Source organism: Dermacentor albipictus, chromosome 3 (genome assembly GCF_038994185.2).
Source record: "Dermacentor albipictus isolate Rhodes 1998 colony chromosome 3, USDA_Dalb.pri_finalv2, whole genome shotgun sequence".
NCBI classification, from domain to species: domain Eukaryota; kingdom Metazoa; phylum Arthropoda; class Arachnida; order Ixodida; family Ixodidae; genus Dermacentor; species Dermacentor albipictus.
The window spans coordinates 57,836,257-57,854,787 of record NC_091823.1 but is presented as its reverse complement, the minus strand read 5'-3'; the positions used below and the strand labels follow the sequence as shown (position 1 = coordinate 57,854,787).

General features: G+C 47.6%; 2 protein-coding genes across 4 annotated transcripts in view; both read right to left on the bottom strand.

Annotated features, from left to right (window-relative positions):
- The window catches only part of LOC135898687 (cytosolic non-specific dipeptidase-like), a 42,728-nt gene extending 42,227 nt beyond the window's left edge, over window positions 1-501 (bottom strand). The window contains exon 1 of the mRNA XM_065427784.1: window positions 379-501. Within this exon, the coding sequence (XP_065283856.1) occupies window positions 379-409 (31 nt within the window). The 5' untranslated portion in view covers window positions 410-501. The remainder of the gene's footprint in view (window positions 1-378) is intronic.
- A 1,588-nt stretch (window positions 502-2,089) lies between these two features.
- On the bottom strand, window positions 2,090-9,054 carry LOC135898729 (uncharacterized). 3 transcript variants are annotated; one of them, XM_065427838.1, is made up of 7 exons: window positions 8,844-9,054; window positions 7,870-8,576; window positions 6,901-7,222; window positions 5,691-5,946; window positions 4,825-5,277; window positions 3,744-4,137; window positions 2,090-3,408 (listed from the first exon to the last, which is right to left on the bottom strand). In XM_065427838.1, the coding sequence occupies exons 1-7, from the start codon at window positions 8,951-8,953 to the stop codon at window positions 2,579-2,581; spliced, it is 3,072 nt and encodes a 1,023-aa protein (XP_065283910.1). In that variant the 5' UTR covers window positions 8,954-9,054; the 3' UTR covers window positions 2,090-2,578. The 3 variants fall into 3 exon arrangements, with proteins under 3 accessions (XP_065283910.1, XP_065283908.1, XP_065283909.1); XM_065427836.1 differs by having other exon boundaries at window positions 7,870-9,053; XM_065427837.1 differs by having other exon boundaries at window positions 6,901-7,219; window positions 7,870-9,053.
- Between the last annotated feature and the right edge of the window lie 9,477 nt (window positions 9,055-18,531).

The window sequence follows — 18,531 nt, the reverse complement described above, 5'->3', positions numbered from 1 at the left end:
AGTGTCTCCCCACCTCCCGTTCCCCCCTCCCTCCTTTCTTCAAAAAAGATGCTTTAAAAGCGGCACACCGCCACCCCCCGAATAACAACCCCCTGAAGAAGGAGCCGAATGGGCTCCGAAACGTCGGGCTAATAAAATTCAGTTATTTGGTTGGAGTCAGTCTCAAGTTCTAATCAATTTCCCAACCAGACAGGCAATTCTGTCGAAATGTTTAGCTATAAGTGGACGTGCAGGAAGGAACGCTGGGGTTGCTTCGCAACGCATCAGGAGAGAACTCACCGGAGTGTTCTCAGTTACCTATAAGCTTTAGTTGAATACGAGAATTTCGGTGCACGACACTTGCAGCCGAGTACGATTTAACGTTCCAGCAACTCTTACCGGTGGCATCAGGCGGCGATGATGCACTCATGTCTCAGCCGAGATGATCGACGACAGGTTCCAGGATTGGCCCTTCTTCTTTGTCTCTCAGACTAGAAGTGAAGACACGCGCGCACGGTTGACACTGACTGGACTTCTTCCTCGTCTTCTAATTATGCCAGTTCACAGCGTTTCGCAAATATTTAGAGAGCCGTTCGTTGGCAAGTAAAACATTTCACACGTTGGGCAAGCACATGAAAATTGCGCTAACACCGAAGTCTCCAGTCTAGATATACGCGTAATCTCGTGCAACTTTGATAGGAGAGATAGGCTACTCTACTAGACGTTACTAATGCGGCAACAGTCTGAGACGAGGACGAAACAGATGAAACAGAGAAGTACAAGCGCTTGTTCTTGTTGGCTGGTAGCTTTCCCTCAACGAATGGCCCGTACCATCCATGGTGGATTGGCCGAGAATCGGCTCAGTTAGGAAAATAATTCGAATCTAAAAAGAAACACTAATTAAAAATTTCGGATTGATCTGTTTCCTCGTCAAAAAAAGTCGCGTTGTTATGCTTGCGGGCTGTCCCGCGACTCTCGCCGACCCCGAAGAAAAATGGCTTTACTGGCACAAGATGATATCAAGCTCTTCATATCAAGATCAGCTATGGGCTGTCCAGAGGGTCCACGATGACGCCATAAGGTTCGGCCTGGCGGTGCCGACGTGGACGCGGCCCGCCTCGGTCTGAAAAGACCGGGCTTCAGGATACTAATAAAGTTTTGTGAATGAATGAATATGCTTTGAATCACACAGTCGCGCCTTGTCCTGTCTGTATTTCTTCTTGTGTGCCGTCACTTTTGGTGCTTCATCTATTGAAAGCTATGCACCAACTAGCCCCACCAACGTGTTTTACTGCACTAATCCAATCTTTTACGTTAATAAGTAACTTATAACTTTACAAAGACGTTAATAGATTACGAACGTTGGTCTTACACAAGTTATTTTTTTTTCAGTGGTAGCGCATGCATTAGGTTAAGAAAGTTGGCAGAGTGAATGATGGTTTACATCTACGTAAGGCGAAACACTGCGCTAATGGTTGCAGCACGAGACGCGGATGCGTGCCGGGCCCGAGAGGCCTGAGACGCGCCTTGTCGTTTTGCGATTGCCTAGCGCTTTAGAAGCAGCCGCGATGGCGTACAAAGAACAAAGACAAGTGGTATTGGGAACAACAACAACAACAACAACAACAACAACAACAACAACAACAACAACAACAACAACAACAACAACAACCTAACAATTGTGAGCGAGCTGTAGTTGCCCCAGCATATGCCATACTTTCCTTCTGTAGCTATCTGATTCAAGAACCCCGATGCCGGGGCGCAACTATGGGCTATCCAGAGGGCCCACGATGCGGCGGTCGGGCATGGCCTTACTGTCCCAACGTGGGAGCGGCCCGCAGCGCGCTGAGTCGCGTACCTCAGGGCTTTCACTACAGTTTTGCATTCATCCATCCATCTGTATGCATTTGGTTCCTTTTTTCAAAGCCAAGCGCACGAAATTGCGTCGCAAGCAAACATACAAAAGTTGCATGCAGTATGTAGACTATGCGGTTCTAACTAGTTTAATGTGTTTCGCTGTATGCTCGTAATGTGCTTTAGGAACCTGAGAGGCTAAATAAAAACACAGTACCTTGGTTTCAATAGAATGCTCGATAGTTTCTCAGTGTGCTTCTGTGGGACTCATAAGTGCGCGATTTATTCCAAAATAAGACAGACGAGCGTTTGAGGATTAGGCAAAGATGAAAGAAATAGATTTGTTGCAGCAGTGCCAAAGTCGGCGATATGGCTTCGCATTTTGGAATACCATCTGCGAAGGCTCGTGCACCTCTGTCAGTATAATCATGAGCTAAATGCGCAACAAGAATTACGAACGGGGAAACGTTCTTTGAAAATCATAAAGCAGCAGCCTATAGTTGATTTCCATAGAAAATTGTCGTTAACAACAAAATTTCACTATCAATGTTCTTGGAGGCAACTCGACTTTTCTGTGTAAAAAAATCACGCAAAAGGGAACTTTACCATGCGATCCCCTATATGAGGCACAATACCGATTTAAGTAACAGAGGTATCTTGAGCTGGAACTACACACCTAATGTTAAATGAATAACAGCACACGGGACTCAAAATATTCAAAAGCGTTCCCCTTCACTCAGATTCTCTAAGTTAGAGAGTCATTGCTGGGAATGCTGGAAATTGATGCCAGTGTAGCAGCTAGGCTGCTCAGAATGTCGGTGCAGGGATGATGTTCGGATGGTTCCCGGTGCTTCGGGCAGCCGAAGGCCTCCGCGAATTCTGGAGAATGCACGGTCGCGTAACTGCAAGCCGACGCACCTATCGGGTCACCGCACTTCATCAGGCATAGTCTCCCGAAAAAGACCTGCGTCCTCGCCTTGTCGTTCGAGTCTCTGGGCACGACCGTTGAATTCGACGACAACGAACTCGCTTCGCGATGACCGGAAGCTCCGCGCACTTTCCTAGCCATCACGGCTGTTGCATTCAACGCAACCCTGACGGCCCAAGGCGCCAGCAGCGCGTTCGTTAGCAACACCTCGTCGGAGGCCCTGTCGCTCAATGCGTGATCCAGAGGGTGGTTCTTTCGCACGCAGTTACCGTACGATGCAGCCGTCGCCGACCAGTGGTCCCTACGCGCTATTACCGAGCGCGCCCACGAAATCAGGACGGGCACACCGACCGTAGGCACGTTTAGGCTGGGCTCCGAGGCTTCGGCGTGCAGCAGGTCTCCGGATAGGTACAGCGGAGGTACGAATACCGTGTGTTCGCTTGCCCATAAAGAGAAGCCGAGGCTACTGTGAAGTTGGAACGTTCCGTCTTTCGTCACCTCTGCCACGACTGCACGGGGAGGCTCAGCGTTGATGAACCTGTCCTCTTTGAACATAAGGACAACGTTGCCAACAAAGTCGTCGGTGGAGAGGAACGGCGGAGACAGGCTTTCCTTGCGGCATGCAAACTCGCTTTTGCGTCGCTCGGCTGCGAAAGTAACCAAAAATAGATTAGCCAGAGCACGAGTTGGGAGACATGGTACAGACGTGTTAGTGCTAATTATTTTTGCCTGCGCCCATTTCTCAGGAGCTGTAAAACTTGACCCTTATTCAAGACGTAGTTCGTACGCTGAATCGTTCTGAATAAAGGTAAACGCCGGTCAATCATGATAACGAACGCACATTAGCGAAGACTCTGCCAATGAACGAAGAAAAGTTTTTATGAAAGGAAGATATTGCGGATTGTGTGTTCATAGGACCAATTAAGCAGATAAGAATGTGATAAATGTAGTTTTAAAATGATGATACCGCTGCACAACTTACGGATGGTGTCGACTTTGAAGGGAACATGCGCATGGGTGCCGTTTACTGCCAGGTTGTCTTGGTCAGGAACCGAAATCGTGAGGGCGCTCCTGAGCGCTGACACCATGTCGCCGAAGTACATCCGGGCCCGCGCAGACTCAGTCCAGGCTGCTACCAGCGAGGAGAATTCCGAAGCAAAGCAGCGCTCCGTTGCACGAAGGCAGGCAGGGATGACTCTGTCTTCGCGGTTCTTCCTGGGAACCAGCCATGGTCGGACGTAGGCGAACAGTTGGGCCGCCGGCACAAGGAGCGTGTACAGGTTGGCCACATCCGGTTCCGTCGAGTCGCCCAACGCGCGTATGACTTCTCCCACTTCGATGAGGCCGCGCACGTAGAATGACAAATTTCTTGGACCCTATCAAGATGTATAGGCACAAGTGTAAGCTCCGATTCTAAGTTTCAGGAATAATTGTAAATAGCGGCGAAAAGTATGGGATACCGAAGAATGGGGGGAACCCTCCCCTCCCCTCCCCCCCTCAAATTTTATTACACGAGAATGCGCCACACTTGCGCATTTCTGCATCCGTTTTCTTGTCCAGCGTTTTTTGCGCTATTAGCAATTATGTAGCGAATGCTACTAAACAACATCATAATTGCACGACAGGCTCCGAGACTGTCGTGAAGCTAGCGAAAATCTTTCTCACCACGAGTTTCCAGGGAGGAGTAAATGGTTTGTACTGTATTAAATCAGGAACATTAAGGTTAATTAAGCGCTGGTTGGTGGCAAAAACTAAAGACTAGCAGGGAGTTATATAGTCACCATGCTTGAAAGTGTTGAGAATGGTACCTTTACAGCTGGAAATTTGTGCTCCCATTTTCCCTTATGATTACAAACAGCGAAGCTGTTTTGAATCATAAGGAGCCTCAGGCCGAGGTACAAAACGCGGGCCAAATTCACAAAGCGTCTTGTTCGTATGTGTCGTTCGCCACGGGCCGGTCGCCTTTGCTAATAATATGTTCGGCGTCAGAACTTTCCTGAAATTTGCTCTCACGAGCAATTCTAGCACAAGATATTTTTGCGGATGCAGGCCTAAATACGTACGCCACTCGAGTCGAAGAATGTCTGGTTTCGCAGGTCTGGTTCTAGGAAAGTGTGCCAGTGCAGTTCGGCCAGCTTACGAGGCAGCTGCTGGTCTTGGACGTTTCTAAATGGCTCCGAAAGAAGCCCGCCACCGAGCTTTCTTCGGGTGCTGTCGACGAAGCCGTCCAGTTCGGCCACCTTAGACCAATGCACGTCCAGCTGAAGTTCCTGAAGTGCCTTTTCCACGAACCATCGAGGGCGCCCGGTTGCGACGTCATCGCCATCCTCGTCCTCGCCGTTGGCCAGGCTGTGTTTGAGGGTCTCGCCGACTTCAATAAATATACTGTGCCCATCTGGGCTCCTTCGGACTCTTATCACGGAAGCCACGCCACTGCGAAGGCAAGCAGCTACGACACGAGCCAACAACTCCTGGGAATTTCTTGAACTCAGCCACGCTGCAGCGTCAATACCAATCTGTAAACATACATGTGTGGGAGAAAACTGAGTGTTACCTTCTTTCTTGGGTGCTTAACGAGCAGTTTTAGTAGACACCCGTGTATGGTAATGTGTCAGACCCCGTTGCCCGTTCTGTGTGCTACGCAAAGCACCGAGTTCCCTATAAGTAGAGTTTCAGGTCACTCTATGTAGGCAGCGATATGCGAGACTTCTACACAATAATATCTCGTTTAATTGGTCTCATTGGTGTCATTGGTCGACAATATGAGACCCTGTATGGGAAGAACGGAAAGCTTGGAATAACGTTTTCATAAGGAGAAAACGTACATTGATACAATTTTTAGGGATAATTCATTATATAGTTTACGCCCATATTTGCCGCAATCCGCAGATCACTACGCTCAGTCTCTTAGCTATGAAGGACTGCTCACCCCAGAGAGCGCAGCCTGTAGAGACGGCATAGATGGTCGACGCCCGAAGCGAAGGCAGCTCGCGTAGAAGACGGCTATCATTCTAGTGCGCAAGTCGCAGCCACCACGAGCCGGCGGCACGTCAGTACCGCTCCTGCCAGAGTCGAGTGACAAGCCTGACAATCTGCGGTGAATGGTCACGAGGAAGTTGTGATGGTTCTCGGCGGCGTAGCTGCGACGCCTCGGATTTACAGCCCGCCATCGACCACACATGTGCCTGCATATAAAGATGGGAATAGAAAAGAAAATAGATGTTTAGTTTTTTTTAAATCTTTCAAGAGCGCTCCAGATGTTCGACGTTTGCCAGAACTTTATTAGATGAATGCAATGCATATATTTAAGGCAGGCAGGCTTGAAGTATGGAGCCTTGGGTGGCTGATGGCGGCAACGATAATAATTTTTGTCATGAGACGGGAAGCACTGGAGACTCCAGCAGTGGGTCAGATAAATAAGGCTAAAGGAACAGGACTGGCCCGGATACTAGCACTGAAACAACGGTGTGGTGAAAATCAAACATCAAGGTGTGTGAAAAAGTAAAAAAAAAGAAAAAAATGCCGCACTTTTGCCCGAAAGGTGAAGCATCCATTGCGATAGCAAATTCGACAGCTAGACGAAGTAAGGATAGTAGATTTATCGGCAGAATAAACTTGTAAACGCTTGTTTACGAACTAGATTAACAAGCATGGTGTCACGCACGCATAGGAAAACATCAACACATATCTTAATCTATGATCGCGGACACTTGCTGCGAAAACAATCGCTGGCGCCAGGAAGAGCAGCAGCAGCAACAGCGAGCGAAGTGCCCTTCGTGCTTCCTCTCGCTTCAGCGCGAAATAAGCGACGAGAACAAAGCGCACATGAAGCCTTGAGCCCTCGGGGCCCCTAGGCTCTGCACCGCAGATGGCTTTCAAGACAGGGCCTGTGCGGCTGTGCTAAGCCGCGCCATAGACAGCCGCTAACAAAGTTGGACATTTCGATGTGGGCGAAATGCAAAAGCGTCCGCGTACCATGCATTCGGTGCACCGTAAGGAACTCCATGGGGTCAAAGTTAAACCGGAGTTCCCCAATTACGGCGTGCCTCATAATCATATTGTCGATTTGGCACGTAAAACCTGAGAATTCGAAAATGAAAGACGAGTCATTATTCGACATGTCAATATATGAGCCAAACCTGTAAAGGTCATCGCACGGGGACACGTTCGTATCCATGGGCTCCATCAGCGAGGCGAGGGCTCTGTCGCAGGTCGGGTTGTCACACACACTGGACCAGTCACGCAGCTCTAGTCCCGAGCGCGCCAACGAACCCTGAGTACGATTCAAGCGCGGAAGCAAGATGACTATCGCCAGCAGGAGGAAAACCAGTGCAGCCAGGGGCACGATTTGACACAGGAGGTACAAAGTACGCCAGCCGGTTTCCGTTTCACCCGTGGAGCTGCTGCTTTCGGCTTTGCTTGATGTCGTTGCATTGGTGGAATGCCCAGTTGTACGACCTGCTGACATAAGGACGATGAAAATTTGAAATTATGCGAGAAGTGGGAGGCGGAAATCGGGGGTCCATTTGCTTGAAAAGTCTAAAGCTGTTTCACAGGTATACATATTCCTTGTCAAATGAAAGTTATGTTTCGTGTTGTCTAAATAAACAGCCTACCTAGGCAAGCGCCTACGTGGGCTGGTAGGTAGCCTACCTGCCCGCGTTGAACAAAATACGTCGTTATATCTATAGGAGCGACAAAATTCTAAGTGAGCGGCTGCTTTACGGCCAAAAATCATGAGCCTATTCTGTTCACCTGCGAGAGCATCAACCTTACCAATTAGTTGAACAGCTTCAACGGTGAAAGCTTTCAAGGAACCGTAAGGTGCTGTGAAATGCAAATTGGACATCATTCGTATATATATGTCAAACCGACAACGAGTGTTCAGTCATTTGGAGTAATTTTACGATATGTGCTTTGATATTTTCAATCTGACGCAACTTCAGTTTGCAGAAGCTTCAGCGGATCGATTTTTTTGGTCCTTAGGGAGCGTTGTTACGACATTACGAAAACGAAAGTCATAGCAGTAACAAAAACGAGATAGTTGTTGAGTATATGCGGGCATGCTCGGATAGCGATGTGAAAAGGTATAAACAAAAGGTACTCACTCATCGAGTTCGACGTTTCCGACCGTGCCTGTGTGCTTTCGCTAGTGAAGCCGGAAGTCACTCTGAGCCCACTGGCAGGTGCGCGAACTTTCATATCTTTCTTTCTGCGCGTGGTGCGAGAAGTGTCGGTACTAGTTACACGCGTTCCTGTGTCGGTGGTAGTGACTTTCGTGGCCTGGGACAGCGTCTCCTCGAACGTGGACGTGTTCTTCGGAGGCTCGACCGGCAACGTTATGGTGGTTGTAGTTGTGGACTCCGCAGCTTCTACGCGGCTCACGGGGAGGGTCATGGAGTGCTCGATCCGTCGTATCATATCGCGGATGGCTGCCTCGTTCGTCATGTTCTGCAACTCGATGATGCGCTCCGTGTCCAGCGAGAAGGAACAGCTTCGCTTCGACGTTTCAAGAACAGCCGTAGAACGTCTCACAGGCGACGGTTCTCGGGATCTGATGAATGTTCGCGCTTGAGACGCTAGCGTCCACGTCCGATCGCCGACGGAGGCATTGGCAGCACTCGTGGCAGGACTGGGCTGTTTCACGCGCACAGATCCCGCGGAGCTTGCCTTTCCACATGGACGGTCGTGGCGTGACTTATCGGCATTTAATAGTGGTTCTGATGAAGCACGGCTTTTAATTGCAAAAGGTGGCGCCTCAGAAGGGGCGTGCCGCTCTTGGGAGCGCGGCCGTAAATTCTTGTCGTTCGAGGCCCTGGAAGAAAAGGCATCTCTCGCTGAGTTGCCGCTTGCCGTTGCAGTAGTAGGAGCGTTAGCGTTGCTCTCGAGAGGCGTTATATTTGCTGCTCTTAGCGGCTCCGAGTCTGTCAGGTGGCAAATCGTTTGCGGGACAGTTACCCGGCTCGGATCATTCGCTAAAACGGGATGTTCGTGCTCGGATCCTTCAAGAACGCGTTGTTCGACCATCTGGCTAGAGCGCACCTCATTCGGGCTCGCTACACTGGAAGACGTGGCGACGTACCGTGGCTTTGTGGAGCTGCTTTGGTTCTTGCGGACTCCGCTGCTTACGGATGGGGCGGTTGCCGCACCAAGGACATCTGATGTGGACGACTCTTTCGTCGCGTTTTTCATTTTCAACTTGCACGAACGCAGACCAGACGGAGTGCAAGCGGGTGCAGTTAATCTTCTTCTGTTACCCGGGCAGTAATGGCCCGCGCTGACAGTGCGTGATTAGCCATGGCCTCTGAAATTGGCCTGCATGCACGGTGTTGGGCACGACGGGCTATCTCTGAGGCTATGCATTGGCAATGTAAATATTTATTTCGAGGGGTGATGGCAGCGCGGACTACGCCTGCAAGCTTTCTATTGCATTGTAGCGCTACAGAAAGTCGCTTTAATGCACTGGTAAATTAATTTGCTAAACAAAATGAAATTACCAGTCGTTCATTCTTCTTCTTTGTCTCTTGGTAGTCTGTGATCCGTATCTACTATGTGATTGTTCTTAAAAAAGAAGGTTGGTTGGTTTACGTGTTCACCTTTATATCTACACCTACCTCTACTTGCTAGTGCAGGATTTCGCAGCGTCAGCTTATAGCCTGGTGACATCATATTTTCATTTTTTTACTACACTCTTTCTATGGCGCAGTTCTAGTCCTAACGTTCCTTGTTCAGTTTAAACTGACTCCCAATTCAACTAAGTTTCCTTTTACTCGGGCCCTCTCAATAGTAACTTATAAACCAGGATTCGAATTTTTGTCTTTAGCCTGCAGTGAGGGCAACCTCTGTGCGATACCTCACAATACGTAGTTTATTAAAACTGGCTGTAAAACTAGATAGTTCGCATCTTAAGGGGCTGGGGGAGAAGCGGACATCTTTAGCTGCTGCCATCGTAACATGGGCGGATGAGATTAAGAAGTTTGCAGGGACGACATGGCCACAATTAGTACATGACCGGGGTTGTTGGAGAAGTATGGGAGAGTCCTTTGCCCTGCAGTGGGCGTAACCAGGCTGATGATTATGATGATGATGATGATCGTAACAAAGGTTTGGAACAACAACAACAACAACAACGACGCTTTTGTTTTTGGAATTGTTTTTACTTCTTGAATTCAAGGGTAAGCAACACTGAGAATGGAGGTTTCAATGTACACATTATAATAATATATGTGCCATCAAATCCAGTGCTTGAACATAGTGGAATTGATAAACTGGAGAGAGAGAGAGAGAGAGAGAGAGACAAAATTTTAATTATTCACACAGCTGATTTCTCACAGCTTTAAATGCGATTCGACACGAATTGTTGGTTGTGACAGCACCGTGAAAAGTCTTGTTGGATGCATTGCACGAAGCCCTCTTGAAGCGAAAAATCCCTGAATTAGCGCGTTCTCCCGCATAATAATACATATATAATGCGACATTCTATGAACGCGGCGTACAAAAAGTTGTATTTGCATCCGGCACGTGAACAATGGATATGTATCAGAGGCAGTACTGGTCGTACATGTGACATCTCGGTTTGCAGTATCTTGCGTCATGCCAAGTAGTTTTGAGTCACGGCCTACCATGGCTCAGGCATGCGTTTGGCCCTCGCCATTACTGGAGAAAAGGAGCTATTAAATACTGTTGTATACGAGCACGTCGAGCTTCGCTAAACGGGCTCAAGAGGCTGATCATATATTTCCATGCTATCAGACTGGAGTGTAATCATAAACGCGTGGCACGCGTCTAGCGAATTCTACTGAAATGTCTAGAACTCTAGTGGATACCCGTAAACGATAAGAAAGAAAAGTGCCTGTGTTAACAAAAAGCGTTTACGATAGAATTTTTCGTAAGAGAAAGTTTCAGCCATTCCTGATGCTGGATATATAATATTACCGCAGGCGGCCGGCCGATGGCTAACAATACTTACGAAAGAAAACCTTTGCGAATTCGGCCAGTTGTTAAGGCTCGATCTCCAATGAAAGTATAGGGAAGATATATTATCAATAGAAGGTGGTTCACCCGAGCTGCAGCGTTCGAAGGTATTACGAATGTGGCAAAAACAGCCACTCTACTCGAGATGCGCTTTCGAAGAGTTGACTATTTTCGCCTAACGCCAGCCGTGCCTCACCTCCAGGAAGATGAAAAGGAGTGGGCAAATTTTCAAGCGTTTAAGGCATTGAGCATGTTCAGACTTTTCCTTTCCTCAAAGTAATAATAACCCTTATTTATCGTATGTTTGCTGGCCCTTGAATTTTCGTTGGGGACAAGTGACTCTGAGCTCGTAATGATCGCATTTATTTAGGTCCCCATTATTTTGCCAATTAGCGAACTATTTCACCATTGTAGTTTTCCTTCCGGGAGTTCTTCTGGTACGCGTACAACTTTGTTGGTATAATGTTTCGCTTCTCTGCCTGCTTCCTCAGACGCCAAAGGATTTCCATGATTAAAGGGATGTTATCGAATCTCCGAGATTTTCTAATTGCTAAGGTCGCTGCATTTGACCAGCCTTGCCAGACATTCATTATTCCGACTGCAGCTCTCATACCTACACCGCCGAACTACTTTCGGATGCGTGCGGGCTTCTCGGGCACACAAAGTGCAGCATTCCGCAGTCTCGACCCTTTTCTGCACGGCTAGTCAGCGGCACAGAGGGAATTTTAAGCACGAAGACTGCGTTTACGAATGAAGAAAACAAGAATATCAACAAAACGACCACTGGGCACGAGCGGCACAGTTTCAGTAGTTTCAGTACAGCGTATGACATGGTACTAGTTAACGTGGTCGCGTGCGCAAACCGCCCTCATTGGCATTCGCCGGAGGCTCGCATGCATCGAACACGTACTTTGGCCACTCACTGCCTGCAGAAAGTCAAGCCTGCGTTCTCATTAGTACTTGTTTTCCCGTCACGTTCAGCTTGAGCACACAGACTGAAGTTCTGTAGCTCTATGGCGCCGAACTTACTGCAACGCCCCCTATTGACAGGTCCTGATTGGAGATAATTGAATTATTTCTACTGGCCGGGAAATTATAATTGTAAAGCCCGCAAAAACATCGTTTTTCTCTTACTTTAGATAAAAAAGGGCAAGAAATAATGCGTATTGTATGTAGTTTCTTGTTCTGTCTTCCGTTTTACAATGAAATCCTCAAAACACTTTGAGACAGCGAGAACGACAGCCCACAATCTTGAAGTGGGAGTTTGTGTTTGAGATGACAGCATTAGAGCTCATTGTTTATCCATTAGAGGGTACTAGTTATTGAAATTGTTGATTATCATTCAACGAAATGACCTTGTCAGTGCGACTTTACAGTGAACATTCAAACTGTATATTGCAAGACAGATTATTACACCGATTATTACATATGCATGCACACAAACACAAACACACACACACACACACACACACACACACACACACACACACACACACACAGACACACACACACAAACACACATACACACACAAACACACACACACACACACAGGCACACGCACACGCACACACGCACACATGCACACACACACACGCACACACACACACGCACATACACACACACACACACGCACGCACACGCACGCACGCACACACGCATGCACACACGCGCACACGCACAGACGCACGCACGCACCTGTAAACCTGTTTTCTCAGTGGTTTTCAAAGCCTGCCATTAGCATTTAACGAACCCACTGAGCAATAGATGCGACGTGGATGTCGTTTTCAGGCCTGAACAAGTGCCCGGACGCCACTGCAAGCTTTTGTTTGAAGACGAAGCCGGTATTGTTGTCAATAGCGAAATAACTTAATTGCTTCGCTCGCGGCAGGTGTTTCCTCGGGCAAAACGCTTGATGGCGGAACAAAACATCGCCTTGCGGGAAAAAAATGAAGATAATACGAATTACATGTTTATAGCACAAATTGCGAGAGGCCCTTCTGTCTATATCTTCAGACTATGTGTACAACGAGCTCGTGAACGGACCACCTCCAGAGCTTCCAAAGATATGAAGTGAACAAATACACATCTACACACACAAAAGGAGGAGGGAACGATACGAGTTCGGAGCTTTCGAGTCTGTTGGATACTGTAACTTTCTTCAAAAAAGGCAATCCATACGTTGCACGAACAGAAAGTCTTTCAAAACAAAAATGGCTAACGGAAAGCGCTGATCGCGGCTAACGAGATTTTGATTACCTGGCTTCGTGCGCTTCTTATTTTTTGGCTGAGGAAAATACTTGTCGCGTGTATCACAGGTGAATAAAAGAAACGGCAGCCATCCATCTCACATTCCTTCTTTTCTCTTTCAGTGGTTGTTACGAGAGAGGGCTGGAAGCTGACGTACGACAAGAGGAAGCTTAAGGGGCTCACTCAGCAACGCTTCAGGGCACCCTAATGCAGTCCTTAAGCAATGCGCTCACAGAAACAATAAATCTCTGCTATATTTTGCAAAGATGGCCGTGTTTATTTCAAACTGATGTTGTTGTTCTTTTTTAGAAGGCGTGAAAGGGTGACGGTAGCTATAAACGGCCTTGAAAAAGAAATTGACATGGGCGATGAGTAGCTTATGTACGCAGTCGGATACTTCTTTTGTGGTATGGAGTGTGTGGAGGAGATGGCGAGTACATGCCCGGAATAACGGTGTTGGCGCACAACCAGAAGAAGTGTTTTCTCGCAACGCTTCAGTTTGTTCAACTTGCAGAGTTTGTTGAACGTTTACGCGGCTGTCTGTAGAGTTAAAGTATAACCGTAAACACTCTAACAGAAGTGATAAACTCTGTGGTGAAACACAACCGCTCACGTCGGTTCAAGAGGACACTTACTGCATAACGTCACTGAAGTTATGGCATGATGTGGTGTTGCACCAGTTCCTATAACCTTTGTTTTTGCTATAATTTAATGATAGCCGCCCTAGAATAACACACGCAAACACACAAACACAAACGCCCTACCCCCCCCCCCCCCCCCTCCACACACACACTGTTAACCTTAACATTCCCCATAACTTAAAAAAAACTCCATAACCTCCTCGTGGTTGAAGGTTGAATCTTTCGCCTTGGAGCACCTATGTTTTGACGTCTAGACCATGACCCGGATACAATTCGTGCAACCAATATAATGTCTTTCTGTGTCACATTACAAAAACTGGCGGTTCTGTCTCCTCCTCAATTCTTGCGCTTGTAATAACTACACTTGTAATAAACAAACTGAACAACAACAAAAAACGCTCAATGAATAAGTAGGAAACGTCAGCGGTTGTTATTTAAGCAAGAAGAACAATCCGCGTGAGGGTAGAAATGGGTTACATTCGACAGAATCGTTCTATGCCGTAGGGAAAACTAACTAACTAAACAAAGAGGAAACAGTGCACGCCAAATACATCTGGGTAAAGAAGAAGAAACAGAAAAAGAAGACAGCACCGATAGAAAACGGAAAGAACCGCGGCACTGTTCGCTTCGGCATGCCTGCAGATATCCCCCGCCTTCTACGCAGCTTTTTGAACTGTCGAGTCCTTTTGCTGTCTTTTCTCCCTTTGTCTCTCAGGTCTTCCGCTCCATGCAGAGATCGTACACTAACGGCAAAGGCGACTTCTGCCATTCCAGCACCCTTGCAAGACGGCAAGGCAAGACTCAATATGGGCAGCGATGCACCAGCTACTGAACAAAGAGTGACAGAGCTTTGTTCTTTGCATGCACCTTCTTTGCTTCCTTCCTTTCTTCCTTGCACAGTGTTTCCACGCGTCCGAGTCATCTTTGCGGCTTCTGCGTACAAGCTCTAAATTGATTCCTCGCACATGCAGCTGCCTTCCTATCTTTGTTGTCCGCTTCAGTTCGCCTCCCATCATTTGCTCACATGCTCTTGGCGAGTTACAGTGGCTACACGCCGATTTGACGCGCATCGAAGCCGGCACTCACTTTCTTTCGGGCGCGCTCTGTCATTCATCGGCTGTGTGGCGGCAACGGCTGTGCACATGCGTCAATGCCCTGCTGCTGCAGGGCGAAGGTGCATGGGTGTTTCATCAATGCGCTTCTTATACGGTAGGCCCTCATTGACCGGCTTCTTAATATATTTTCTTTTTTTGCTTTTAATTTCGGTAGTCGCTTTCGCGCCCCGTCTGCAGCTCATCTATTTTTGCTGTTTCGACTGTCCGGGACTGTCTTTCGTTTTCGAGCTGGTTGAATCACGGCGTGTCAGCGCATGCGAAACCAAAATAGTGGTGCCAGATGCGCGGCTTCGATATTCAAGTGAAAGACCGTAACGTGAAAAAAAGAGAAAGAACAGGAAGAGAAAGAGACTGTCCAGAGCTCTTTTAAGGAAAGAGCTTGAGAGAACGACTACGAGACTCGACTTTTTCGTCGGCTTCCTCGGCGGGGTTCTCGGTATATTTTTTCTATTTGCCGTTTCAGTAGTTTCTTTTTCATTCTTACGCCTTTTTTTTTACGGTCTTAGCTTATTCTATCTTCGAAAGCGCAGAGTTCTTTTGATATGAATGGAGTTTGGACAGCTCGGAGATATGTACTCGCTTCTTTAGATCTTGTCCTTCGAAGCTTGAGTTTTGTAATTCATCTCTCCGTTCTTTTAACAGAACTTTCCATGAGTGTGCTTAGAAAACAAACAGACAAGCAAAAAAAAAACTTGATCATTTGTTTCTTCATGGAACGAATGCAGAGGACATAATTCGTTCGGAGTGTCAGTATGAAGCTGTAAGGAAAAACGAGCAGGGCTAAAGTCGCAGAGTTCGCTTTTTGAAAAGATCACAGGAGTGGAGCATCTTTTCTCTACATCATAAATTATTCCTCCCTTCGCATTCTTTATAGAGCCTAAGCGAGATAGCATTATTACTTGGCTTTTCTTGGCTGTGAGTGGCAGATGTATCACCTGTCATACAAGCAAAACTTCGAAGGCTGCTGGAAAAGGTATTAAAAGTATTACTATACTGTCTTTTATTCATTTCATTCTGGCCCGCGGAGTACGCTGGTGGCGCGAGCTAGACTTCTGCTTTAGCGGAAATTCATTATGAAACACCACAGCTTTGCGTTATTTCATTGCTGTTTGACAGTGTGTTTTGCCTTCTCTATAGCAAACTGACGAATTCAGCACCAATAGTGGAGCACTTCGAAGGAAGCTCCAATTTCAGTCATTCCTCAAATAACTTATTTGCTAATCTTTCGCTTCAATGTCGGTGACATGTTGACAATTCTTCAAGCCATAGTCATGCAAACAACAATAGCTTTCAAAAGAGAACGCTCTGGCAGAGACTGACCTTTCTGCTTTATGCTATGTGAGGAACCATTCAATTGAAATTTTACGACCGGAAAAGTTTGATGGGGCTTCAGATCATCCAGAAGGATGGATAGGTTTTGATGAAAAGGGAGCAAAATGCAATGTATGGCGATCCAAACCAAACTGGGTGGTAAGCATGCAACCATTTTTCAATAGCGTAGCAAGAAAGTGGTATGATTTACGCTTCGTAACACATGTAGCTGAGCCATGGTGTACACGGAGCGGAAAGGGAACGTTTTGTCTAGATTCAGAAGAAATAATATTCAACGATGGGACCAGGTGCTATTCTATAGTGTCAGGTTTGGTTCCTCAAGTCTGGAAAACGAAATTCAAAAAGCCATGCAAGATACTACGCGTGCTTTTCAGCCTTTCCTGAAATACGAAGAATTTGAAGCCGAACTGCAGCGACTACGAGCAGTTCGCCGGCGGGCTGAAAGAAGATACAGGAGAACCAAATCCATCCATGATCTCAGAGAGGCAAGGCGGATGCAAAAGAAGATTCAACGCCGCATTGATGCACTTCAATCTCAAAGATGGAAACGTTTCTGCGAGTCGTTGGATCCACGTCAGCGATTATCTCAAATATGGAGAACTGTGCGTGGACTTCGTGTATCACCGCAACAGCGTGTTCCATTTAAGTCCCTCGCTTTAGAACAAGGTCGCAGCGAATTAGACGTTGCCGAAGAATTTTGCTCAAGACTTGCCAGCTCGCAGCCTCAACGCGCCCTTACACCATGTGCCACTCCTGTGCCACGGGACTCCCGCATGGATGTAATGTTTTCGGTGGAGGAGCTTGAAGCGGCACTAGCGACTTGCAGGCGCTCTTCGTCACCTGGGCCGGACGGCGTTACCTATGCGGCGCTCGCCAATCTTGGGCAGAAAGCACGACTCATGCTGCTAAACCTTTACAACGAGTCTTGGCGCAACGGTTAGGTTCCACGTGAATGGAAATGCAGCCGCTTGGTTCCACTTCTCAAACCTGGTAAATCACCGTTAAACTTGTCATCGTACCGCCCCATCGCTCTGGCCAGCTGCATAGGGAAAATAATGGAACGAATGATTTTGACGCGCCTGGAATGGTACCTGGAAAGTTACAACGTGTACCCAGATGCTATGGCTGGCTTCCGGCGTGGGCGCTCATCCATAGATAATGTCATCGATTTGGTCGCGTATGTTCAACATCAAAAACGGATGAAACGACTCACTGCGGCATTATTCCTTGACATAAAAGGCGCCTATGACAATGTAGCACATTATGCCATTATAGAGGCTCTGATTAAAGCAGGAATCGGTGGCCGCACTTTTCAGTGGCTGTGCAGTTATTTGACTGACAGGCATTTCTTCGTGATGACCGAGGAAGGCGCCACGACTCAACACCAAACGTTCTGTGGAGTACCGCAAGGCGGAGTGTTGAGCCCGACGCTATTCAACCTAGTGCTCGTTGGCCTAGTCAGATGCTTGCCCAACACAGTTCAAGTATCAATCTATGCCGACGACATCTGCATTTGGGCGTCTGCTGTAACACGACTGCAGGTACGAGCGCGGCTACAAAAGGCAGCTACCGTAACATCACTGTACTTGCGAAAACAGAACTTAGAGCTGTCTTCAGAGAAATGCTGCCTTGTTACTTTCACTCGGAAGGAAATGAAGCGTTATTCTGTAAGTGTCAACGGCCAAGCAGTTGCACATGCACGTAAACACCGCTTTTTAGGGGTAATTATCGACCGCGACCTATCATGGAGCCCGCACGTTTCGTACCTAAAGAAGAGGTTGCTGACAATAATACATCTCCTCAAGTTTCTCGGCGGAAAGTCATGGGGCACATCGGTGCGATCAATGCTGCAGCTTTATAACGCCTTGTTCCTCGGCTTCGCAAGATACAGCCTCCCTGTGCTTGGAAACACCTGCAAAACAAACCTGCGTGTACTCCAGGGACTACAAGCTCAAGCCCTAAGGACGTGTCTCGGCCTTCCGAGGTGTGCGTCTACAGCGGCAACGATTGTCATAGCTCGAGATCACCCAATAACAACGTACTTGGTAACCGACGCTCTCAGAGCGCATATTCGCCACGTTGCCCGACTACCTTCTCACCACCTTGCCGCTCTACCCGCAGAAAGGCCACACGCAGCTATCAGTCGTATGATTGTTGCCAATCGCACCTCATTGCCAATGAACTACATGCCTGCAGCAAGACCATCCACACCTTTATGGTGCCTGCACAGACCTGAAGTACGCCTCACCATCCCAGGAATCACTAAAAAGGCTAACATGCCGTCGTTTGCCCTGAAGCAGGCCACATTACAGCTTATACATGAGGTTCACAGCGGCCGCGTACACGTTTACATCGATGGCTCAGTCACATCTGCAAGTTCAGCTGCTGCTGTGGTGATACCAACAAGATCCATCGAAATACAGCTAAAAACGTCGCATGTATCATCAACGACAGCTGCTG

Excerpts from the sequence above, each read along its gene's own strand:
- LOC135898729 (XM_065427836.1), bottom strand. The coding sequence starts at position 8,953 with ATGAAAAACGCGACGAAAGAGTCGTCCACATCAGATGTCCTTGGTGCG. Across the intron at positions 5,278-5,690 it reads TACAGGCTGCGCTCTCTGGG|ATTGGTATTGACGCTGCAGC; the intron begins GTGAGCAGTCCT and ends GTATGTTTACAG. Across the intron at positions 4,138-4,824 it reads CATTCTTCGACTCGAGTGGC|GGTCCAAGAAATTTGTCATT; the intron begins GTACGTATTTAG and ends ACATCTTGATAG.